Below are 25,565 nucleotides of genomic sequence, written 5' to 3' on the forward strand. Positions count from 1 at the left end.
TCCTTGCAAATGGTTCTTTGGAAAAAAGTGTTGCCCTAGGCCCAGTCAAAGGTTATTTTGTCCTGATTTTAACATTCCAATAGTTTGAGATACAAGACATGCAAGTCCTCCTAATCACCTCTCCAGAATGAATTCTTAAAAGTGAAACGTCTAGACCAAATGCGTGTTTTTAAGGCTTTGGATACATGGGCCAACGTTCACCTTAATCACTCTAGATGCCAGCGGGAGCCGAAACGCATTTTGATTTGATTTATTATCACTACATGAAGCTGTCCTTCGTGACATTCGTGATGCCTTTCTAATCTCACAGGGTGTTTTTTTTTCTTTGAGACAGTTTTCATTTCCTTATGGGTAACTGTCTTTTTTCTTTTGCTGCTTAACACCACTTCCTTCCGCACCACCTGCTGATGTCAGCTGCTGCTCATTCCTCACGACGGTTCCAGGAGAGGCTCACTCTGCTTTGACCTCACTGTGTGCCGGGAGCGTGGTGACTCGGGCATGGTGTTCCATGCCCTCGCAGCAGCAGACCTCGGGAGCCTGCAGAGACGGGGGCTGCGCGTTTTCGCGCAGTGACTCTCCTTTGCCACGCCCCAGGAACGAGTGAGATCCCTCTGCTTCTTCTGCACCATAGGAAACATCTCCTATCACCTAAAACTGCTGCTCTTCTCATTTCAATGAGTTCACAGACGTAAAACTTTATTGTAGGTGTCTCTTTTCATTTCCTCATTTACATTTTACCGTGCAGTACTCCACCCACTAATAAATACTCTGCATCTTGGACTACTAGACCATGGCTTCTCAACCTGGTGCTGCTGGCATTTTGAGGGGGATAATTCTGTGCTGCGGGGCCTGTCCTGTGCGTTGTAGGATGTGGAGCGGCATCCCTGGCCTCCGCCCAGCAGATGCCAGTAGTGCTGCCGCCCCGCAGCTGTGACGACCAGCAATGTCTGCAGACATCACCAGTTGTCTCCTTAGCTGGCGAAATCATCCCAGGTGGCTGTATTAGATTACCTCTAAGGGACGTATCACCAAAGATATTAACAAATGAGACTACAAGATTACCTGAAGGAGGTCAGGGACAGAGCCCCCTTTAAAAGGCAGGTAATGGGGAGGGTCATGGCCCAGGTGAATGGGAAGTCAGGTGCAGAGAGAGTTCTAGATCAGCATCACTGGTGCTCCAGCTGGTGCCTCATGATGACCTGGCATGATGTTCCTGCCTCATGATGACCTGGGGAAGCGGCAGGTGAGCCCCGTGATGAGGACCAGCCTTAGTAAGGGTCCTCTGTGGGGCACAGCCCAGAGGCCTGATGGTGCCAGTGCCTGGAGCAGGCAGCACCACCCGCCCCCTCCCCCCTCTTCCTAAGGGAAGTGTGTGTCCGCGCAGCCCCTTCTCAAAGCCATCTCTGAGCTCACTTTCCTCTGAAGCTTTGTTCAGAAACCACCATACCCTGCCTCTGCTTTAATACAGCTTTCTAATCTTGCAAATGCAAACCCCCTCCCATCTTCCGCAAGGCGAGCCTGGAGACAATGTGTCTCCCTCAGTACAGCTCGTTGACCCCCCTGTCTCACCTGCATTCTTCGCTGCTTCCCCCAGCCCCTGTAGCTGCTGTCTCCTGAACAGCTCCCAGGGGGATTCAGACACCTGAGCGACCCTTTTCTTTGAACTCCCCAAGAATCAATACAAGAATCATTTTTATTCTGGCTTTTTCCAGTTGCTTGGAGTTTTTAAAAATCATCACTCCCATTCCCCATCTCCCTCCCCCCACCCCCCTCCAAAAAAGCTGGAAGTGATAATGAAACACTGTAAAGGCAAAATCAATTAGTAGCTCTGCTGCTCAAAGCGAGTCAAGCAAATGGCAGACTGTAGACAGACTTGGGTTTAGGTCGTTGCTTTTTAAAGTCCTTAGTACTGACTGCAGCCTCATTAATCCAAACCCTGCGTGAGAGAAAAATCAGTCTGCCTTCACAGAACCATCTTGCAGTCGCCGTCTCATCTCTTCCCTGTGGTGTGTGACTGCACCTGGGAGGGGAGGGTGGGATTTAAAACCAGAATGCTTCCTATGACTGCAGACTCACCCCTTCATCTTGCACTGTCACGGGGCTGCGCTGCATTGCACCGAAGTCCCTGAAACGAAAAGCTTGCACGTGTGGAATGACTGCGATGCCCCATCCTCGGGAGAGAGATCTAGGCACTACAGATGCACTCCACTGGTGAAGAGGCCTCTTCTGTTTGTGATTCAAGGGTGCAGCTCCACAGCCAAAGTGCTTTTCTTTACGTAGACTTGAAGGACCATGACAAAGCTGTGAGGAGGAGCAGCTTGTTTTCGCATTTCTCCTGAAACGCAAAGCCCTCTCCCTTCCTGTTCGCACCTCAGGGTGCCTGGCCCAATGCAGAGTCCCAGTTGGAGACGGAGGCTGGGCCAGGTGCAAGCGCCTTCACAGGGGAGTAGCCGAAGTTCTTTCATTAATTCTCATTCAATAGAGGCTTTGGTGAATGTGGTCACTCGAGTGGTCTTGTGAGCTGCCATCCTTAAAGAACCCCAGTTTACAAAAGCCTCTTTGTAATGTCTATGGACATCTTTACTTTCCAGTTTTTGCGCTTTCTGATTTTTATCCCTAAGTCCTATTTTTCTCTTCCTATAAGCAGCACATGGCTTCCCCTCTTCCATCCTCAAGCCAACTAAGATAGAAATCTTTTAAATAGAATTTAAGCCCTAGAGGGAAGCAAAAGTATTAAAAGCAAGCCCAAAGAAAAGCTTTCTCCTTTTCTATTTTTTTAACTCGCACATTGTACATGTTCCCCGGTCTACGTGAGTCTCTCCCTGAGCAGACATTTCTTACAGCGGCCAGCTGGCCCGTCTCCCCTCACCGGCCGCCGGCCGAGGATCCCGTCAGAAAGCATCGTGTCCACATTTCAGCAGCCCCTTGGCTGCTAAATTGGGAGCTTCTTATTTTCTTCTGTTCTAAAAAGGCTTAAGCATGTCCATCTTGGAGAGATAATATATATTTGTAATTTTCTGCAAATTCAGAAAGTGAGTGGTATAAACTGTTCACTGATTGGTTTTATTGACACTTACACTATTCATACTGCCATACATTTAAAGCCAGGAAAGTACTAGTAATAAGTTACTGAGTGTGGTACTCTTCAGGAAGACAAATCAGTCGATCGGTTTGCCCTGTGATCTACTTGCAACTCAGTCCTGCCACACACTTCCCTTGCTTTGCTGCAAGCCTGCCCCCAAGAGAGCTCCATGGCAGAAAACCTAGAGGGTCCTCCTAGTGATAAGTTTTCTTAGTCTTTGCTGTGATTACTGTCTTAGCCCACTTGGGCTGCTAAAACAAGATACCGTAGACTGGGTGACTTAAACAACAGTTCTGGAGGCTGAAAGTCCAAGATCAAGAGACCACCTGACTTGGTGTCTGCTGAGGGCCTTTTCCTGGTTCACAGGTGGCCATCTTCTTGCTGTGTTCTTACAGGGCGGAGAGAAAACTCTGGTCCCTTCCTCTCATGATAAGGACACTATCCCATCACCGGGGCTTCACCCTCATAACCTCATCCAGTGGTCCCCAACCTTCTTGGCACCAGGGACAGGTCTCACGGAAGATCATTTTTCCATGAACGGGGGAGTGGGCGGAGGGAGGGACAGGAGGCAGAGCTCAGGAGGTGATGTGAGCAAAGCTGGCCGCTGCTCACCTCCTGCTGTGAGCCCGGTTCCTAACAGGCCTTCAGTCAGTACTAGCCTGTGGCCAGGGGTGGGGTGTTGGGGACCCCTGGAATCCTAATCACTTCCCAAAACCCCCGCCTCCCAAGACCATCACAGTGGAGATGGGGCTTCACCATATGAATCTTGGAGAGACACAGGCATCCAACCCTTAGTATTATTCATAGAACGTCTCGAAACTCTGTCTAACTCACTTAATCTTCAGCTTCATGAACTCTAAAAATATGTGTAAAATTCTAAATTCCTATAAACAAGAAAGTGAATAAGAGAGACTTTAAAGCTAAAAATATATTCTGTTATTTTTTCCTGTTTCACAACATCAGAATGCCTTACACAAAATATAATTTGAACATTTAAGTAATATCTTTAAGAATGGAGAGCTGCTAGAACCTTTGCAAATTTTGTCTGTTGCAATATAACAGATGAAATGAAAATGTGCACAAAATTGAGGAGCATTCATTTAACTATCAAGTGTGAAGAGTAAAACTATGACAAGAATGGGATATTTCTACTAAAAACTTCTCCCAAGCTGGAATAAGCTTTTAAAATCACAAAATGCTCTTCTCCTTTCTTTTTTGCTTTCCCTTTTACCGATTTCAGCTTGATTTTTAAATTCAAACCAAGTGCACAGTTACATGTTTATGCGTGAGTAGGTGTGCGTATGCCCCGACTTGGCAATAGCGCGATGTTATAATCAAAACCTCCTCTGCCGGCATTGCCCTGCTGGGTTCTTGGAAACTCTTCCACCCCTTGGCTGTGCCCTGTCTCTATTACATGGACAGTCCTCTCTCCTGACTCGATGACATTGTCATTCTGTATATATCATTTTCATACTTCAAGCTCTTAACAAATTTTGGTAATATGGATGCCCTCAAGACATATTCCAAAATAAGCAGTTTGCATAAGGCTCATAAACGTAGTCCTGTGTGCTCAGAACCACATAGCTGGATGATCCATGTTTTGACTGTTAAATGTTTAGCCACAGCTTGTGTTCAGCCCATGTGCCCATTTTGTAGGAAATTTAGGATAGATACATCTTTTGTTTAAATGTTGTAACATTTAATGACATGTGTCCCCGTTGGTAAAAGAGTTGCACAGCCCGTGATTTCCTGTGGATCCTCACTCTCGAAGACAGCTAGCGGTGACAGTGGGCACATGCAGACCGGCTTTGCGAGGTCAGTCTGATCCGTGGGCGCCAGCGCCCTGCAGGCCTGTGGTGCTGCCTCTCTGGGCAACAGAACGTCCAGCGTGTTAGCACAGCTCGTGAGACTTCTGTTCTTTTCACGGGTGATAAAGAACAGTTTCTTAATGGATAATTGACACTTCTTTTGCTCTTAACTCAAAACTTTTAATAAAGTTCCCAGTGACAGTGCCTGATTTGAAACAGTTCTTTTTCTTTAATATTGACAGGCCAGGGCACCATCAACATTATGAAATTAGCAGAGAATCCCCTTTGAACTCCGTTTCTAGCTCCCATCCAAGATTATCCATATTGTATCAGTTTTCCTTTTATTTTCTCCAGATTCGCTATGTAAGCATTAAGAAAGGGTTGTAATAAAAGGTATTTAAGAGCCACAGAGATAGCATGCCAGAGCAGAAGGAAATCGTCTATTGATCCGGCCGCTTATCCTGTTTTGTCGTGCAGACGTTAGAAAGGGAGAGCAGGCTGGAACCCAGGAAACAACAGCACAGCTGCCTCTTGCTCCTCGTACAGTTTGGCTGCCACGTGTGCTGTAGAGCACGCACACACTGTGCACTTTGGCCATTGTGTTAGCTCTTACGTGAGAGGGAACTTTCGTCCATGTGGAGTTCTAAATTGCATAATCTGTTTTTTTCAATATTATTACATTTTTGTATGAAAACGAGAGCTTAAAAGTTTTAAGGAGATGACAACATAAAAAAATAAAAGTAAACCCAAATGAAACAATTTCCCATCTCCCATTGCACTAGCAGACAGATTCAATCGCCCAAGCTGGTTTCCTTCGAGAAGCCAATATCACTCCTGCTTCGTCGATGTCAACACACCAACAGACTGGCAGTGCTCTTGGCCTTGGGCTGTCTTTCTGTCCAACGGAGTGAGCCGGTCTCAAGTAATGAGCCAGGTGCAGTGTGACAAGGCTGGTTCACTTTCATTTTTGTTTTTTTTATGTATTTAAAAGAGATGTGCAGGTTTTATTGACTGGCTGTGCACAGATGCAAAGTCATTTTTGAACAGTTTAGGAGTGGCTTTGGTTAAAAAAAATAAGAAGATTCTCACATTGAGTGTTCTTGTTAGAAAGCTGAAAATAATAACACTCCTATTGAAAATGACCTTTAATGGGACATCCAACATTCATCCTTGGGATATCATTCATCCCTGAGCTTTAGCCTTGACTTAAACTAAGCTGTGCCACAACTGAGGAAAAGAAGGCCTGAGTTTTCAGGGGTTGTTTGGAAAGTAAATGATGAAACTCTTGAAATTATTTGTGACAGTTAAATAACTTTACATGTTCTAGAGGAACATTTTTTTATGTCACAAGGATATGAAATAAGCCTGTTCACTTCCAATAAAATTTTCAGAAGAAACTGACAAGATTCTGAAATATAGTTGTGATATATATAAATATACATGTGTTGTGTATACATATGACATGTGTGTGTGTCATGTGTCATATACACCTGTGTATGCATATGTACACATGCATGTACATGAAATACCCGTGAGAAAGCTTAGTATATGATATTGAGACTATATTTAAAGTGGTAACTAATAAACACAAAACAGCAGGTAAGTAACTTGATGCTTGGACTCTAAAACTAAGGGTTATTTTGTTTTACTATGGTTCTTCTCAAAAGTGAATATGGTAGTATTTTTTCTATATATATAGTTTACTTCACTTCTACCCTCATTGTCCTCATTGCCATTCTATTTCACAAATGACAAAGGCTATATATGATCAAAGATCATAACCATTATTACAGTTTTAGTTTTTTTTTCATTATAAAAGTAAAAACTGAACATTTGAAGTGAAAGGCATAATGATTTTATTAATAAGTTTTTATTATTGTTACATGGTTTTATGGTGCATTTTATATGCTACAAAGCACAAAGCCCATACCGCTTTTTATCCTGCTCCGTGCATTTAATTTTTATTGTAACCATTTGCCCAAGTTGCTATGAGCTCTTCAAAACTATACTTTTCAATGGTCTACTGATATTTCTTTGTGCAATGATCCATAATTTATAAATTATTTGTAATTAATTTTCCATTTGTTCTTCTATTATTTATCAGAGTCAATTCAAAACAAACTTAACCACATCAGAATTGCTGTAAGAGCTGGTGCATGTGTACTACATCAGCACATCCAGTAAACCACAGCCACTTTCTCTTTTGTTCATTCTGTCATTTGTTTGAAGCCCGTAGATACAATGATAGTCCTTAAAATCAAACAAGCATGATTTGCAAGTTATGTAGAATTTATCAGAATTCACACTTATGCATAAGAAGTGAAGGCATTTGATTGTTACTAACCACTATGTCATGTAAATAGTATGCTAACTATAAAATACGCCACCTTGATCTTTAGCCTTCTTCCTCCCTCCCCAATCCATCTCTTCTCCTGCTTTCCTATAGCATGACCTGGAATTGTTTTCAGGGAGTTTGTCCATTCTGCGAGTTCCATTCACTTATGTCCGTGCTATAGCCCCCTCCACTCTCTGTCATAAGCTCCCAATGGGCAGGAATGGCCCCTAATTTTGGACAGTTACTATACTACCCTACATGTAGGACATGCTTACCAGATATTATGACACTCTGCTTCTTTTTTTATCATCTGTAATGTTTATAGAAAGCAATATTGGGAAGTATAATGATGTTAAAGATGTTTACTCTCTCATTTTTCTTCCTTCAGTGGGATGGAGTAGGACCTCTTCCAGACTGTGCAGAACCACCAAAAGGGATCCAGATGCTGTGGCACCCATCAATAGTCAAACCCTACCTCACACTGCTCTCTGAGTGCTCAAATGCAGACACGTTGGAAGGGGCCGCAGGCGCCCTGCAGAACTTGGCTGCAGGGAGCTGGAAGGTATGGCTAGTTTGTTACCGTAAAAAAAGAAATCTGGGACTATGAGCACAACCTTAAAAAAGTAACAGAAGTCCAGTTTTGAGAAATGCAATTCTAATGAAGTTTTTGAGGATGTTAGAGAAAGACCAGTTACACTGAACCATCGGACTCAGAATAAAATATTCCTTTGAAAAATTCTTCTTTACGGCTCAGGGGTCCTTCATGACCACTACAAAACACAGATGGACAGGTATAAGTATAGGCATGGAAAATGCTGTGACATGCTTTCCGTTCTCCTTGTGGAGCTGAGCTACTTCATTTGCAGAGGAGACTGTGGCATGCGGATGCTCTTCTGTGCGCTGCTGTTGATGGCTAAGGGAGCTAACACCCAAACGGCTTGTGTGAGATCCCATGTGCATTGCTATTATGTTGTCAGTGGTCCTGTGCCCAGAGGAAAAGAACCCATTGATTTTTAAATCGTTGGCTTACAGAGAAGAGTAGTATTGCTAGTTATCTTTGGCAAAAATGTTAAAGTAAAACAAACAGAACATGGGAAAATTAGAATCCTTATAAACACACACTGTCCCTGATTAGTTTTCACTGAAAGCTTCCATGACCCTCATTTCGAGTAGAAAGGGATTCACCACAGCAAAGAATTCTTGAGTTTGATAATGAATGGTGTATGAGCTAACTTGCCTTAGTTCATAAAAAATATATAACATCTTGGAAGAATGAGGGCATATGGGGAAAATATCAAGAGAGGAAGTTTGGACATCTGCCATCCATTTTCCATTAATTTAATATCAAAGCTTGGATCTGGAGTATGCATAATCACTCTGTTAACATTTTCTTTAAAAAATGTTAATATAGACACATAACTACAGATAATTCTCAGCAGCCCAACACCGTAGACACCAAACATACTGGCCTCAGCATTGTCATGCAGCCACACCTTCCCTTCTTATTATAACTTCCAACATCTGCCTTCTTGTCATCTCTCTCTCTCTCTCTCTCTCTCTCTGTCATCCTTCGTTTCCATTGCTACAGTCTCGGCAGTAGCACTGCCTTCTTTCTCAGATGTGACACCCCAACTTTTGGGGTCCAGCCCCTGACAGTATGCCTGGGCAGGCCCACCCCTCCTTTTGAGAGTTTAAGGAATGAACATACTGTCTCTTTCTTCCCCTGCCCCAGGCATCCCAAATGTTGCACTGAGAGTATTCAGGTTGGGGGGAAGGGAAGTGAAATTGTTAAGTGAAGTTATTGCTTGCTTTCAACCAGAGAAAAGCTTCAAAAGCAGAGTCATGCCAGGCAGCATTCTAGAGAATAGTCTTGCATGAGTAGGAAAGAGATAATAATAGAAACTACTTCCTTGAAATAAACCTTAGATCTTACCTCCCTCTAAATTTAGGAGGCTTTGACTCAAGTCACAGTTCTAACCTAGACTGTCTGTCTTCTGAGCTTTATGGCCCTGGACAAATTATAGCACCTCATTATGTTCTCAGATGTGGCATCTTTAAACAGAGAAGAGTGTGGCTGCTTCACATCACATCATGTAGGTCAATCATGACACTGAATGCAAAGATGGGAACAGGACATCATTGGCCAAGGGGGTGTCAGTATACACAGCCAAGAATACACAGCTGGAGTCCTTACCCAGCTCCCCTGCCTTGGAGGACTCACTATATGGGCGTGGGAAAGTGAGCTCTGGCCTGCAGGCATGAGTCCGATCTGAAGCACAGAGCCTTCTAGATGGTATCAAATCAAGTGTGCCATCTTGAACTATGATGTTTTAGTGAATCATTGTTTTCTTTGAGAAATACTTAGATGCTTATAACAATTTAAAAATGGAGACATATCTTTGAGGTCTAAAGGATTTTAAATGAAAGACTACAACCTCTACTTTAAAAGTTAAACTCTGTATTCCACCTATGCAAAAAGTTATTTGGAACCATGGGAAAACATATTAAAGATCTAAGTAAAACTTCTAAAGTTAATTTGCAATGTTTGAAACAAAAATCACTTATAAATGGGATTAACAGCATTTTGGACAATGCCGAAGAAAAGATTTGTGAACTGGAAAACAGCACTGGGAACTATACAAAATTAAACACAGAGTAAAAGGAAAAAATGCACAGTGGCCTGATATATGTGTAATTGCTGTCCCCAAATGAGAGGAGAGAGAAAGGAGGAAGAAAACAGAAAAAAATATTTAAAAGATTAATGCTTGAAAATTTTCCAGATTTTGTGAAAACCATATACTCAGAGATTCAAGCAGCTTAAGGGACCGAAACCACAATAAATATAAAGAAACTGTACCAAGGTACATCATAATCAAATTGCTCAAAATCCATGGTAAAGAAAAAATCTTAAAAGCAGCCAGACAAAAAAAAGAAATGTTATGTACTAAGAACTGCACCAAATCTAAACACCAAAATTAAGGGTCGGTGTCACCAGCTAATCCTTTGCATATGTATAGCAGTCCTTCCTTAGCTACTAAGCATGTCCCCTAGAAAGGAATCTGGCCTGTAAACCTTTAAGACAGAAGTCAAGTCCCATTTATTTCTTTGAATCCCACTGCCCAGCCCTATGACAGAAAGGAATTATGGGAAAACTATCTTCTTTTCGGTCTCCACACTCATCAGTGCTTTTCAGGCTGCAGACTTTTATAGCATTCCCCAGTCCCGCAGTGTCTGCAGTGTTGAACTTGCCGTTGGAATGGCCGGGCTCTCTGTGTCTCAGAGGTAACCAGGTCAGCCAGCAGAGCTGCGGAGATATGCCGGGGTCTGCAGGTGTTTGGAATAAGGAAATGATAAGATTAAAATTTTATGCTATCTTGATAATTCAAAAATTCTGTCCTACTTTGGATTATAAAATAAGAATTATGAAGCATGATAGAAGTATTCTGCATTTTCTGGCAATTATATGTTGCTGACAGTTCACTACATAAGCCCGCCCACTAGCTCAGCAGTGAGCCCCAGTGTGAAATTCCCCCCACATATCCAGAAGCCCGTTTTTTCTTGTTCTTTCTATTATTAATAGAGACTATTAATAAGGAGACAGGAGGGTCTAGAGCAGATGAAGTCAGCATCACAAAAATTATTCCATATTTTAGACAAAGTTTAATAACTATGACCATGATGATTTCCCAATCCAATGAGCTTTTGAGCAACATATTATAAAATGCAAGGGATGCTTCTCATAAATGGGCATACAGATCTGCCATAAGAAGGGAGACTAAATATTCTGATGGCAAAGAGAAAAGACAGAAGAATTTTAAAAAGTAACTACAGGATACGAGAGAGAAAAACAGTCAAACGTCGTTCAATGTCTGGGCTGTTGCATATATTCCAATAACTGAGAGTCATAATGCTGACCCTCTGTCATCCAGAAAGTGTTAAATAGTTACTAGTAACTTTAAAAGACAGAAATCATTTTAGAGAGATTTCCATCCCAGTGGTTAAAGTAGAATTCTAACTCTCAGGATGTCAATCTTACTTTTAAGAGCACTAGCCTTCCTACTACCGTAACTCTAGAGAAATGGAATGGTCCTCAGGCAGAGCAAGGAGCTTCTGGGGAGTATTTATGTGTAGTTTAAAATATATATATATATATATATATATATATATATATAGGCACTTCCTTATCAAAATGCAGATACACAAGCATGCATAAAAGTCAATCATATTATCATCACCTGTTATATAATTTATTAATTTATCATATTAAATGGTAAGGGAATATGTGGGAAGGGAAGATAAGCAATCCACAGGGATGATTTGAGAAGACTGTCATTAAGCCAAACACAGATACCTTGTTATAATTTTCAAGAGATTAGAAAAACTTGTTTTAAAAAAGTCTTTAAAAAATAGATTTAAGAAAAAATTGTAAGTACAAGATTAACTTAGGATACGTAACTGCATCAAGTGGCATATAGACAGTGTTACCATCTGAAATCTGGAGTTCTAAGAATGTGACTTTATAGCAACCATTGAATTTTAGTGCCCTTCACTTTTTATGACACAAACAAAAGCAGAAATGTGGAGGTAAAACACCAGGATTTTGCATAGAGGCAGCTTTTTATAGACTTTATCATCTGAACCAATAATTACTCTTTATGGGGAGATCATGCACACTCTTTATGTGGCAAATTGACTAGCAAACTAGATCTTCATAATGGCCCTAAATACTTTTAAACTTTAAAACCCTCATTACTGGTTTATAAGCATCAGAAACACATAATCGCCTTATAGCAAAAGCAAAGTGATAAATGTTTTTCATAGTCAACATGGAATTCAGTTGGTACCTTTTCCTCATTTACAGTATAATGACATTTTTTGTCACAGAATATTGAAACCATTTGATATAGTAGGTTAAAGCTTTCCAAAACTGTAAACAAATGTTCTTTAGACTCCCACTTACGGGTTACTTCTCTTGTAATTGAACTTCATGAACACCCAGGGTTTGAACTATAGAAATATATCTGTACTTGCCATTAAGCCAAACATTTTAGATATTTTTAGTCAACTTTCCCCCTAAAATGTGACTATTCTAGGGCTCTATTGTTTCCTCATTTACTTTTAAAATAAGATAAACTAAATAGATACTTGGATATTAATCTGTTAATATTTAACGAGCTAACGTGATAGCAGCATAGATGTAGTAAATAAGGAAACAATCTCCTGCCATGTGACCCAAATAAATAAAAAATAAGAGAACTGGGAAATGTGAGACTTGAACCTAAAGACAGGGCCAACAGCCTTGAGAAAGCAGTGAATTTAGCGTAGCTTAGCAGTTAAACCAGGGCAGATTAGTGGAGTGCAACATCATGGTTTGCCGTCTAAGACAAAAAGAATTGTCATTGTCATAGTTAGTGGATTGATATAACGTGTATGGTTTGTATACAAAGAAAGAGAATTTCGAAAGATTATAATGAAAATGGGACATGAAGCATGATGCCTAATGGGTTAAAAATTGGGTCCAAATGATGACAAAGGTTATCTGAGGACTCTGCCCAATCAGTGAGCTCCTGGACACGACACACTCAGTTGGACATGAGGACCAGCCTGACACAGTTCAAGGGTGGGCCCCAACCTAGGGAGAAGGAGACGGGGGGATCAGGGTCATAACCAAGTCACTGGCCCTAAGCACACACAACTTAGTAATTTCTTTTCCATAAGACCCCAGTAAGTAGTATTGATAGCAAGGGCTGTACCTGTATTATAATGTTCACATTTTTTTTAAAAATCTATGTTCAGAAACATTCATTTTTTAAAGTATGATTTTTCATTAAAAAAATTACTGACTCCTTGGATAGAAGAGGCCAGTGTACTTATTACTGTTGGTTTAGTGAATGCTTCCTCTGTGTCACTTTTACTTGAATTTGACCTCCTTTATTCTTACCACAAAAGAATATCTAAATGCTTTTTCCCTTAGAAAAATCTTTTGCTTGGACATTAATATTTTCAGCATCACATGAAGAGATGCAGTAAAATTCAGTCTTTGCATTTAACCAGATTGACATTCCAAAAATACAAACAGAAAAACACTTTAAATGTGCAATAGTTGCTGTTACCTTGACCAAACTTTTTATTCAGTTGATTTTTTCCTTTACTAATATAAGGGAATTCCTTACTAGTCCTCTTGATTAGAGATGCCACTTTTCAAAGTAGATTTGAAAAACAAAAATATATAATCCTGTAATATGGCTCTGAGTTCAAAGACCTGATACCTAAATTTTATGTCCGTTGCAAAGGAAGCCCTCCATTTGAAGAGCCTCGTGCTGACACTGCCCAGTTCTTCCACAAACCCTCTTGCAGCCACCAGCCAGAGCCATCCTGCCACCAGAAGAACTTGCTAATCCAGATAGTGGTCCGCACTGGAGAGAGAATGATGTGAGGCATGCCGCAAAAACCACAGGCTTCTGAACATTTTTAACATTTTTTATAGTAAACCTTCACTCCAAATATGACTAAATAAATAAACTCTTTTTTTGTTTTTGTTGGAAATGCTGTCCTCTTATCATGAGGATGAAATACCATTGTAAATAACATGGCGTTGTAGATGAATTCCAAAATGAATTTCAGAATCTCGCTCAATCTACACTGAAGTCTTTGCAATGTACTCCTCATCTTACAGCTGTAGGACGTTAGCACCCGGTGGCTCTGTGACACTACAAGATGCTGCAATCCCTCTGAAAGGTGAAATAATGTTTGGAAGAATTTGGCCTGAAAAGTGGAACTTCTCTTTACCGTATCAATGGAAAAAGTGAGGAAATGGCTAATTTGATAAAGGGAGTCAATGGGAAAAGAATTACGTGACAAAACCATTTGAGGACAGACTACACTTTTAAAGCAAGAGAACTTTTAAGTGTAGAGATATTAATCAACCAATTCAGAATTTCAGCAATATAATGGGTTTGACTTTACAGTAGAATATTTAATATCTAAAAGAGAATACTAGCTCTAGTTATTTAGCAAATTATTAGGATGTCAGGGGAAAAGCTAGTTAAATTACAGTGTCAATCTCTTTCTAGGAACATAAATCAGCCTTAAATGAACCACCTTATTTTAAAAAGGGAAGAAGTTAATTTTGAAAAATGATAGCTATTAATTCTGTTTATGACTGGGCTGGGATTTTTAAAAGTCAAGCCCCTGGGAATTCACATCGGAGTGAGGCGGCCTGGGTTCAACAGCTCTTGACTTCACTTTATTGCCCAGCCATCATCATCAATACGGATAAGAAACATGATTAGACACCAATTCACATACAAGTAATTTTCTTTGCTTTGTATAATTCAATTTAGTTTCATCTCTGAGCCGTCATTTTAAGTAATGCAAAAAAAATACATTTAATATGGACATTTCTAGGTAAACTCAACTAAATCCAGCTTTTGCCCTCTCCTTCAGGCTTGAACTTGGCCACCTTTGTGTTTGTCAATTTTTATCTTCTCCTTCCCCCTGCAGTTGATGCTAACCTGGGGGGAGTGGGGAGGATCTACAGGTGTATCCCTGCAGGGGGCGGGGATTGGGTGTCCATTTCTCTGTATGTGTGCTTTTCTGTCCTCCTGCTCAGAACAAGTCTTCTTGTCCTTGGGTTCTCAGCTGGGACATGGTCCTTGGTGATTGGACTGTCTCTAGCCCTGTGTGCTCTCCTGGCCCACACCTGTCCTCCCCCACTGTTGCTGTCCCCTGAGATGCAGCCACACCCTTTTCTTAATGTAGGCAGGCAATCAGTGCCCACGATTCTGATGTTTGCCCTGCCTCTTGTCCAACTAATTTCTCTGCAGCCCTTGGTCCTTAGCCTTTCCTCCCTAACTAGCTTACACAGCCACCCAGTCAAGACCACAGAAACACTCAAGGGTTTCCCCATACCACACTGGGGCTTCAGGACCCTTCTCCCACCCAGCAAGTCATGGTGTCATTCCTATTCTATGGTTCCCACTCCACAATGGTGCAGGGGAATTCTCTGAGTCTTGCGTAGACACTGCTGAGGTCCAGGAGGGGCAGCAGAGCTTCTGTTGACTCGCCACTCTTCCATCTTCAAGGGGCCCTCACACAGGGGATGTCTCAGCTGGGGCACTTCAGGTGGCAGTCCCCCATGATGATTTCACACCTCTTCTTTCCTCTCCAACCAGGATCCTTTCTCCAGCTTGGAGGCTCTGTGTTGACTCTGAGGAGCAGGCACATTCTCCACCCATTTTTAGCCCCTTTCAAGAATACCCCATCTTTCAGCGTCATCTGCACCCTCTTAAACACTATTTACTGCTTTGCTCTCTGTCCCATTCTGACAGCACCTCACAGCCTCTCACTGGGAAGAGCCACGGGTTGGGAGGAGGAGAAGGAGCAGCATTTACTATTTGGAATTGTTGTCATAGCACATGCAAATAAAAATGATCTCTTCCTGTCTCAAACAAGGCCCTTCTCTGTGATTCCAGTTATACACGACTTCTCAACTTCTTGTACGAGGTTTGCTAAATCTAAGCAAGTTATTACCAAGACTAGATTGAAATGTCCAGGACCTCCAATGACAGCACTCAAAGGGTCTTTAACTCAGGAGTTTAGAGGAGGGCCAGATGGATTATTGGAACACTAAAATAATAATGTAACTTATTAGGCCAAGGTCAGTTGGTGAATTTGCAGAGGATTATATGACTCTGATTGCAGATGTGTATAATTTGCACTGTTTTTTTGAGATGCAGAAGAGAATGGTAGTCAAGTGCCCCAACTCTAAGGCAGTGATCCCGGGTTCAAGACATGGGCAAGCATCCGCAGGCTGAGGGACTTTGCCGTGCCTCCCTTTTCTCATCTGTAAAATGGGAATAACACTAGCACTTACTGCATAGGGTTGAGATGAGGATTAAATGAGTTAAAATATTAAAAAATAGAATTGTGCCTGGCATTTGGTTAAGTGTTAGGTTTCTTGAGCTGAGATTATTTTGAGGGAACACAGCTCTCCTGAGGTTCTCAGGGGGAAAGCATCTCTCCAGGAGCAGTTTGGGCCACAGTTTCATGCTATTTCTCCTGAACCAGTTCCTCCTCCCCCATCTCCTTTTTGTCCTTCTCCCTCTCGTCTTCCAATTCCTCTTCCTTCTTCTCCTCTTGAATCATTAAGCATCCTCTCTTCAGCTCATGGACCATTCTTCTCAAAGACATCCCAGTCCATACCTGATTTCTCCCTCCCCTGCACATGCTTGCTCAGTGCATAGTGCTCTCATTGCACCCAAAGATTTCCACCACAACTGCAGTGGGTTATGGTACACACTTCTCTCTTGTTCATGTTTTTATGCCAGTGGTACTCCTACTTTTGCTTAGGTTAAAAAACTCTTGGCAACTCATACACCTTTCTAACAACCACAGAGGCTGCTGTGTTCCAAGTCAACTTATTTCTCTTTTGGAAAAACTCTACTGGAGCCTCATGGTTCTGTGTTGAGTGGACCTGGAAACAGTCCTCATTTTCATAACTTTGTCTGTATGGTACCTTTCTTTTTACCTCTGCCTGGTGTTTTACTTCTTCGTGGGTTATGCTTTGGTTTTACATGAGCTTCTCTGGTTGGCTGCTACTTAAAATCATTACTATCACATATCTTTGCATGCCAAGAAAACTTGTAGAAACTTACAATATCTTTTGAGTGAAATGTAAACAATTTATTCTGAGTTGTCCTATACTAAGCTAATATTGTCAATTTTCTGTACACATACCAACACATACACAATTGAAAGTTATTTTCTATGTGGCAATAGCAATAATAATTTCTATGTTGTCTGATTATCCCTTTTCAGTTAGGGAGAACATACCTCTCTTGACCATTTTCTCATACCAAAAAAAAATGTGTATCTGTAACTCACCCACATTTGGGGCACATATAGCCTTTTTTTAAAACTCTCAAATCAGTTCCCAACAAGGCTGAAAAACTCTCATTATTTTCCAAATACCAAATCATCCTTCCATCCAACTTGGGAGGGACATAATAGCTGGACTTCTAAGAAGATCATGTCATAGTCTTCCCTTTTTGAGTCGTTTCAAATATGGCCCAGTTCTTCTCTTGGAAGGACATTTGGAAGGATGGAAGGAGAGCGAGGCCGTGTCTGGGAGACTGAGCACAGAAATTAGGGGAGAGAGAATGAGCTGCTGGCAGAGGAGGGAAGATTGGCAGCATCGCAGAGAGATTAGGAGAAACAGTATTGGGGGTCAGGGGTACAGTTGACCCCAGTGGGCAGGTTACTTGACAACTTTGTGTCTAGATTTCCTCTTGGGGAGAAGTCACTAATGTACAAACCAGCTTCCTGGGACGGAATGAAGGTGGTACCAGGAAAGAGGCCATCTTTAGGGCCCATGCATCAGCCTGTCTGAGTTCCCAAGGACATTTCCTATTATCTCTCAAAAGGTCAAGAACATTTCCCCAATACAAAATCTACTATTGATGGTCATCTCGCCATTGGTAAACATTGATCCCATACTCTGATTTCCGTTTTCTTTTTTTCTCTCTAGCCTCCCTCCTTAGTTTTAAGGAAGAACCCAATGATGAATGGGGTGCGTAAGCTCAGGTTTACTACTAGGGAAACCTGAGCTTATGCAGGTTTCCCAGCTTCCCTGGGCCATGGAGACCAGAGGTTTACAAGTAGTAGAGGAAGTGGATGAAAATCATGTCTTAGCATGTGGAATTGCAAATGAAATTTCCAATGGGCATGAAAGAGGTTTTGTACTATGTTCACAGAGCACCTCCCTCCAAATTCCAAAAAATAGCTTCTAAACCTGGATGTTTTTCCATGTCTAAGACTCCCTGGCCATTCATTTCTCTGCTTCCTGAGAGCAGGGCCGTGAAACAGTTCGCAGCAATCAGGAGATGCTTTAGTGATTGTTTCTGCTGCCCACCCCCTCAGGCTCCCTAGAGTGGGGGCAAAGGAAAGGTTTATGGTGTAAGTTGATGGTGATAAGAAACTATGTGAATGTGACTTCTAACGTAGGACAGGATGAAGTTGTGTGTTTTTTTAATCTCATATTTCATGCAGGGCTGGGCTGAGGATGTGGCAGGCATGGCGTATGCCCTACGTTCACTGCCAGAGGGGGCTCCCTGCCTGCCACAGGTGAGAGCCAGCTCTGGGGTGTCTGCCCCATGGGGAAGGGGGGGTGGAGGGTATGGTGGGGGAGGGATGGGGACTTTGCTTACCTTTGGTGATCCCCAGGGGTATTCAACTGCAGAATCCAAAACTTCATATCATGAATATCATTCTCTTAGATTATAAATGCAATTGCAACAGATTAAGCCCTTATATGGGTTGATTTTTATAGCGCACTCTCTTCTCTGGAACACCATACAAAAGTATAAAGTATATATGCAAATGTCTGCAGATCTGGGCCTACCTGCATTCTGTGAAATGAACTGGAGTGCTTTATCATTCTGATGTTGCAAGTGTATTTCAATAGCAAGATTAGATATGTTTTGTTAAAGTCAACAATCACCAATCCAAAACAAATTACATATCTTATTTTATAAATTAGAATTGTGGCCTTAGACACAATGCATTTTGATCTAAATAGTTTATTAAATTGTATCACTTTTACTCTTGATTTTCAATGTCATATTTACTTCTACTCACCCCTACCTTTATCTGACTTATTTATTCTTTATTGTCAGCAGACAACTGGTGTGTTTGGCAACTAACTCATCTCTATGCCCCACCTCCATATTAAATCTCTTTTTTTTTTCAAAACAATCACCCACATTCAATCTTTTACCATTTTCTGCGTTTTTCAGGGTTCATTTTTTATTCCTCTTGATGTCAATGGCCGGCCCCTTGCGTCCCAAACCTTCACATCTAAAAGCGTCAAGTACATAATCATGCAAATGGCCACAAATGGCTTTCAATTTAAATTTTAAAAAACTGCTGGTACCAGAGAAGCAAAGTGCGGTTAACTGACACCCTGAAAGCTTCATCGTATGTTGAAGGCAAAAATCAAGTTAAAACATTTAAATACATGTCTAACCTGTTCAGCCTATTCTACAACTAGGTCTTGGTAATTCAACCTTTTTGGCTCCTGCAAACAGCACACTGAAAACCCGTGCGTGCTATTTGCTTATAGGGTTTTCCTCCTCCACTGCTGATGTCTCTGCCTTCCGTCTTTTTCGCAGTGGTCAGTATACATCCGAGCCGCTGTCCGGAAAGAGAAAGGCCTGCCCATCCTGGTGGAGCTGCTCCGAATAGATAACGACCGTGTGGTGTGCGCAGTGGCCACGGCGCTCCGGAACATGGCCCTGGACGTCCGAAACAAGGAGCTTATTGGTACGTTCTCTCCAGTTCACAGCGTCTCGGTTTTTATGTGAAAATATTTCCTGGCAGGGTCCATGTGCTTGAATCCACATGCAGAACATATGTCCATGCAGAAATCGTGCATTTATTAGGGGCCACTTTTTCCCCAGTTCTCCTACTTTAAGTCCAAGGGCCCTGTTTACCTTTCAGAATTTGGAGGAAAATGCAGTGTTTGTTGACATTTCTAATCCTTGCAAATTAAAAACAACCATGATGCTCAGCACTGGATACCGTCTTCCCCATCCCTTAAATCCCCGTCAGGCTGTCTGTTTGCTTTCCACGTGGTGAGCAGCAGTTGGAATGGGATCCACGCCACTCTGCTTCTCCTCTCCACTCTTCACATTATTCTGGATGAGACCATACTGGCTCTTTAATCCTATGGTTTAAAGAATGGTCTTTCTTCAATTTGGTATTCAAGAAATAGGGAAGATCATTTATTAATGAACATTAAAGAGGTCCCACATTCATCTATATATTCAACAAACGTGTATCCATGACCTACCTGGTTCCAGGCTTGTTCTAGGCCCAGACATTATCACATCAAGGAGCAACGCAGACAGGAAGCTTTGCCCTTGTGGAGTTTCCATTTGGGGGAGGGGAGATGGTGCCATCAGCAAAATGCACCCATGGAGCCCATTGTGTGGTAGGAACATTCTATGGGGAGAAATGGCCCTGGGTAAAGGAGACAGTAATTAGTGACACTGTCAATTTTTTAATTAAGGTGAAATTCACATAACACAAAATCAACCATTTTAAAGTGTACCTTTTTGGTGGCATTACAACCACCACCAATATCAAATTGCAACATATTTTCATCACCCCGAGGAAAGCCCTGCTCCCACTGAACAGTCGCCCCCCTGTTTTCCCCTCCTCCCAGCTGCTGGTGCTGACCCATGTGTGGTCTCTTTCCACGGATTTTCCTATTGGGGGTGTTTTATGTAAATGAAATAATACAATATGTAAGCTTTTGTGTCTGGCTGCTTTCACTTAGCATAAGGAATTGTGATTTTAAATGGGAGGCCAAGGTCAAGATAGGAGCTGTTGGGAAGGTAACATTTGAGCCAGGGCTTCAAAGAGTGGTTATTTGGGGGGAAACACTTCAAAACTGAAGGAGCTTCCAGTGCAGACACCCCTCTGGGAACCTGGAGCAAGATGGTGGGTCCAAGGCCTTTAAGAGACCTCATGTGCCTGGGACAGAATGAGGTGCGCAGGCCAGAGAGGCCTCCTGGGTCCTCCCTCTGTAGGTGGGAAGATGCCCAGGTCAAAGCTGATTGATGCCTGGAGAACTAATGAGCCACAAGGACCTACCCGGGAAGAGGCACAAGTCTCCCACAGATCAGTGTCCTAATGCAGGTGTCAGGGATTGAAGAGATCATTCCGGAACGGTCATTGGTCAGTCAGTGCAGCTGGAAGCCTGGCAAGCCTGACTGCGAGTAACGGGTATCAACAGAAGATAAACAGCAGGGGGCTGGACCACCCACCATGCCAAAGGGTCAGGGTGTATAGCTTTGGCGGCTCTAGTGGAAAGCAGGTGAATGGGCAGAGGGTCAAGATTTTATTTCTGGAACAGTTGGAATACCAGGTGTTAATCCAAATTTCATACCCAAATTTTACATTGATACATGGGTCCATTATTGCTATTCAAATTCCCACATATGGTGTACTTTGTGGTCTGGGAACCAGCCACTTTTTTTCTTCCTGCCATTTCACAGTACCCATCATATCTTCCAGCAAAAACCGGAGTTTTTGCAGGTCTCCAGCCATGTATTTATTCACAAGTAAATCAGACTTCACATCTGTATCTAATACATGCAATTATTGTTTATACTTGCATTGCATCATAAGGCATGAAATAAATGCACGTTGATGTTTAGATTTAGTTTGACTTCAAATATTGTTTGTCGATTTCATCAAGTATTGAAACTAGGCCATTAGCTCAAAAAGTCAAGATACTCTCTCTTTCTTTTCCTTATAGTTGTTCCAGACAGGACAGGGCTGGGGCTTCTGATAAAATCTAATAGCTCCTCTTAAAAAATGGAGGAAAAATCAATAATTAATCAGTCTACTGACTGGATACTCACTACTCAGTATTGTGAGTTCACGTGTTTTATTTCTTTTGGTGGATTAAAATACAACAAAATAGGGAACTATTGATTGGTTTTCTAGCTTCCAGGTATGCCTTCTTCCTCCGAAGCCAGTTATCTAGTATTCTGACGCAGGAACATTTGGAGGTCCATATTGCCCATGTTAAATTAAGCCTTTACCAGCAAATGTCAGCAGGGAGGAAAGGGAGCCAATCCCTTAAAAATAGAAGTGAAAGTATCTAAGTCACGGGCTTTATGGAATCAATAACCTTTTTCCTGAATGAGAAAAGCAGAATGTAGCAACAAAACAAAAACCTAAAATGCACCATTATATTCTATCTAGGAAAAAGGAAATGTGGCCTTCGCTAATTCTTATACTTTAAATATCGTATCAAAGTAGTGGTCTTCAAAGGAAAATGCTGCATAGAACTTCACATGTTGAAAAGGAAGTCACAACGACTTTGAACCGAGAACAAAAACAATCAACGTCTACATCTTCTTTTTTCTGCCAACTCTCAGGCCAAGCTTTGGTGATGCCATATAGTCTCATGGTGTTAAAGATCACCTTTATTCTGACAACTCCCAGATACATGTCCCTGGTGCGAATCCCGCATCTGTGTCCAACTCTCTGTCTAGCAGCTGCACTGGATGTCCGACAGGCACCTCAGGTGTCACACCTCCAGACCTGACTTCCTCCTCTTCTCCCCAGACCCGATATTTCTGCAGTCTTCCCCACCACCGCGAATGGCAGTGTGTCCTTGCAGTGATCCGGGGCAGGTGCCTTACAGGCCCGTTTGACTCCTCACCCTTCATATCCAGTCCATCAACAGATCTGCTCTTCCTTCTGTATTTTCTCAGAATCTGACACTTCTCACCTTCCTTGCTTTCTCCTCAAACTCCCATCATCTCTCACCTGGGTGATTACCATGGCCATCAACCTGGTCTCCCTGCTTCTACCCTCGCCCCCTACAGTGTACTCTTAATGCAGAAACCAGAGTGGTCCTGTTAGAACCTTAGAGCTTGTCGTTTCTCCACTCAAGACCCCCACAGCTCCTCATCTCTCTCAGTGTACAATGAAGGCTGTTAGGCAGACACGACTCTGTACAACGCAGCTCTCTCTTCCTCCTCTAACCTTACCCCCTGGCCTCTCGCTGTCACTAACCTCGCTGAGGCCACTGACTCAGGACGGTTCCCTGATCACATAAGCATAATCCTGCCTCAGAGCCTTTGAACTTGCTGCCTAGAGTCCTCTTCCTCCAGGTGTCTGTGTGCCTCAGTTCTCACCCCGCTCAACTGCCAATTTCCCAGCACAAGCTTTCCTGACCTCCATTTAAAAAATTCTACCCCCTTGCCCTGGCTGGTGTAGCTCAGTGGATTGAGCAAGGACTGTGAACCAAAGGGTTGCCAGTTCCATTCCCAGTCAGGGCACATGCCTGGGTTGTGGGCCAGGTCCCCAGTAGGGGGCGTGTAAGAGGAAACCACACACTGATATTTCTCTCCCTCTTTCTCCTTCCCTTCCCCTCTCTCTAAAAATAAATAAATCTTTAAAAAAATTCTACCCCCAATTTCTTCCCTGCTTTATTTTTCTCCGCAGCACTGAGTACCATCTAATATACAACATATTATTTCCTTTATCTTGTTCCCTGTCTATGTCGCCCCACTGGAATGTGAGCCCATTAAGGGCAGGAAATTCTGTCTTGTTTGTTCACTGATGTAGCCCAGGTACTTAGAACAGCACTCAACCCACAGCGGGAACTTCACAAATATTTGCTGAGTGACTAAACTTGTCTCCTGTCTTATCATCATTTTAAAATTAATTCCAGATCAGCAAAACATTAAGTAAGCAAATGTAGAACGTCCACTAAAGAAAAGGATTCTATACTAATGAAGAAAACCATCACGAAGCCGGTTCATTTGCCTCCTCAAGTTTACCACATGTGTGCAGACTCTCGGGGTTTCAGAAGGAATCCAGTTCCTCCTGTGATTGATTCCGGGGTTTCGCTTGAAGTTACATCTCTTCTTACACCATTCTTTCAGTTTGGGGTGCGGGGAAGAGCGGCTGCCACACTCCAGTTAGGGAATCGTTTATCTTCCTTGAGCTCCATTATCAGAAAACTCCAGATACACCAGGGAACCACAATCACCCTGCCCCGTCAGCTCTAATGAGGATCGTGTAGTAGCACCAAAGGGAAGGCCACATTCCCTGCCTCTCCTGGGTCTTCCCACTCGGGCTGCGTTCCTGGTTCTGTGTGTGTCCCTGCCACCGGGCAGGTGACAGGTGTGCTGCAGACAGATCCATGTGTTCTTCTGCGTGACTGGGTGCACTAGTCCAGCTTCATGCACATCCGTACATTTCACTGCGACCTTCTGAAAATGCTAATTATCCTTCTGAGTAAAGTGTCATTTCATCATTCAGAAAGGTGTCTTTGTTTCTTTTTTAATTAATGGTACTAATTAGCTTCAGTGAAAAGAGAAGACAATATATCACTTAAGCAGTTTAGCAAAATTCCTTCCGTTTCAGAAGGTGGATAGTTCCTGATGGAGATGGCACATGTTTATTTTAGCCAAATATCCACCCTCTCTGCCAACAAAACAAAACAAACAAAACTCCAATATATATATTTTTAATTTAAAGCACATGGAAACACCAGAGAGGGGAGGTATCTAGCACTTGAGACACATTGATCTTTAACCCGTGGCTACCCACCCGCGGAAAATGATCCTCAAGAGAGGAATTTCATCATATGGGCTGTTTTGTTTTACTACATTTGCAGACAGCATAGAAAATCAAAAGGCTGGACCTCCCTGGCCACAAAACGAAAGAAAGAAAGAAAGAAAGAAAGAAAGAAAGAAAGAAAGAAAGAAAGAAAGAAAGAAAGAAAGAAAGAAAATATCAAAAGGCTGTATCATGTATCAAAATAGTTTCATTGACACCACAAATAAGTTCCCCAATGTATAAGATTATATCTTCCTTGAATGCCTTGGTGTCACATGAGGGGCGCTGTCTGCACGCACCCCAAACTGCCTCCTACCGCTAACTGCACTTTTCCCTGAACCCTGCAGCCACACCAGTGTCTGCGGCACCATTCCCACACACACACCTGCACCCCAGCTGCCTCCTCCCTGGCGCCCTCTCTCACAGCTCCTACCTCACCAAGCCCCGCCCATCATCCAGTGCCCAGCTCAGCCTGGCCTCCCGCTGGAGGCTCCTCTTTGAACTCAGAGTGGAGTGGGTAGCACGCACTTGATAAGAAATATTTTCCGTCATCTTAGATTTCCACTGTGTAGTTTCATTCTTGTATGTGCATGCATCACAGTGTCTCCCAATAATGTAATAAGCAGAGATCTGGTTCCCTATTTCCTTTTATTTCCTGCCTAGCACTTTGCTATGTCAGTAATGGTCACTCGGTACATATGTGCTGTAGTAATTCACTGGTGGATGGATAACAAGGGTCATTTATTCTGAAGAATGGATCTAGAGGAGGTTTGGAGAATCCCAAATAGAGAGAGGAAGACATGGAAGGGTGTCTGTTTCAGCCTCTTCCAAGAGCATGCAGGGAGTAGAGGAAGAATAGACAGCTTTGACATTCACTGAAATCCAGGACTCTACTGACACTCACTCTGATGCCACACTGGAAGAGGTTTGAGACTGGGTAGGAAATAGTAACACTATTGTTTCTGTGCGCCTCCACCTCTGCCAAAGGTTGGCAGAGCTGCTGCACCCTGCAGGCAGGATTGGCAGAGCTAACTGAGCATGCTCCCTTGCTTTCCCGTGTGGTGGCTGCCTGCCACATTTTGGCAGGCGAGCCACAGCTGGGATACTGGAAGCATCTTCCCCGCCCCCCACACCCCTCCCTGGACTGCAGAGAAGGCCCTCCCCCTGGCTTGTGGACCTGGCCCTTCCCCTT

At 42.6% G+C, this 25,565-nt stretch overlaps 1 protein-coding gene across 5 annotated transcripts in view; it reads left to right on the top strand.

The window, feature by feature from the left end:
- CTNND2 (catenin delta 2) overlaps positions 1-25,565 on the top strand; it is an 828,740-nt gene that overhangs the window by 711,743 nt on the left and 91,432 nt on the right. For 3 of the 5 annotated variants that reach the window (XM_036020261.1, XM_028518208.2, XM_036020264.1), the window contains 3 exons: positions 7,614-7,787; positions 18,275-18,349; positions 19,396-19,546. In XM_036020261.1, the coding sequence (XP_035876154.1) occupies positions 7,614-7,787; positions 18,275-18,349; positions 19,396-19,546 (400 nt within the window). The remainder of the gene's footprint in view (positions 1-7,613; positions 7,788-18,274; positions 18,350-19,395; positions 19,547-25,565) is intronic. The other 2 variants (XM_036020263.1, XM_036020262.1) reach the window with 1 other exon arrangement.

The sequence above is a fragment of the Phyllostomus discolor genome, chromosome 3, assembly GCF_004126475.2.
Source record: "Phyllostomus discolor isolate MPI-MPIP mPhyDis1 chromosome 3, mPhyDis1.pri.v3, whole genome shotgun sequence".
Taxonomy (NCBI): domain Eukaryota; kingdom Metazoa; phylum Chordata; class Mammalia; order Chiroptera; family Phyllostomidae; genus Phyllostomus; species Phyllostomus discolor.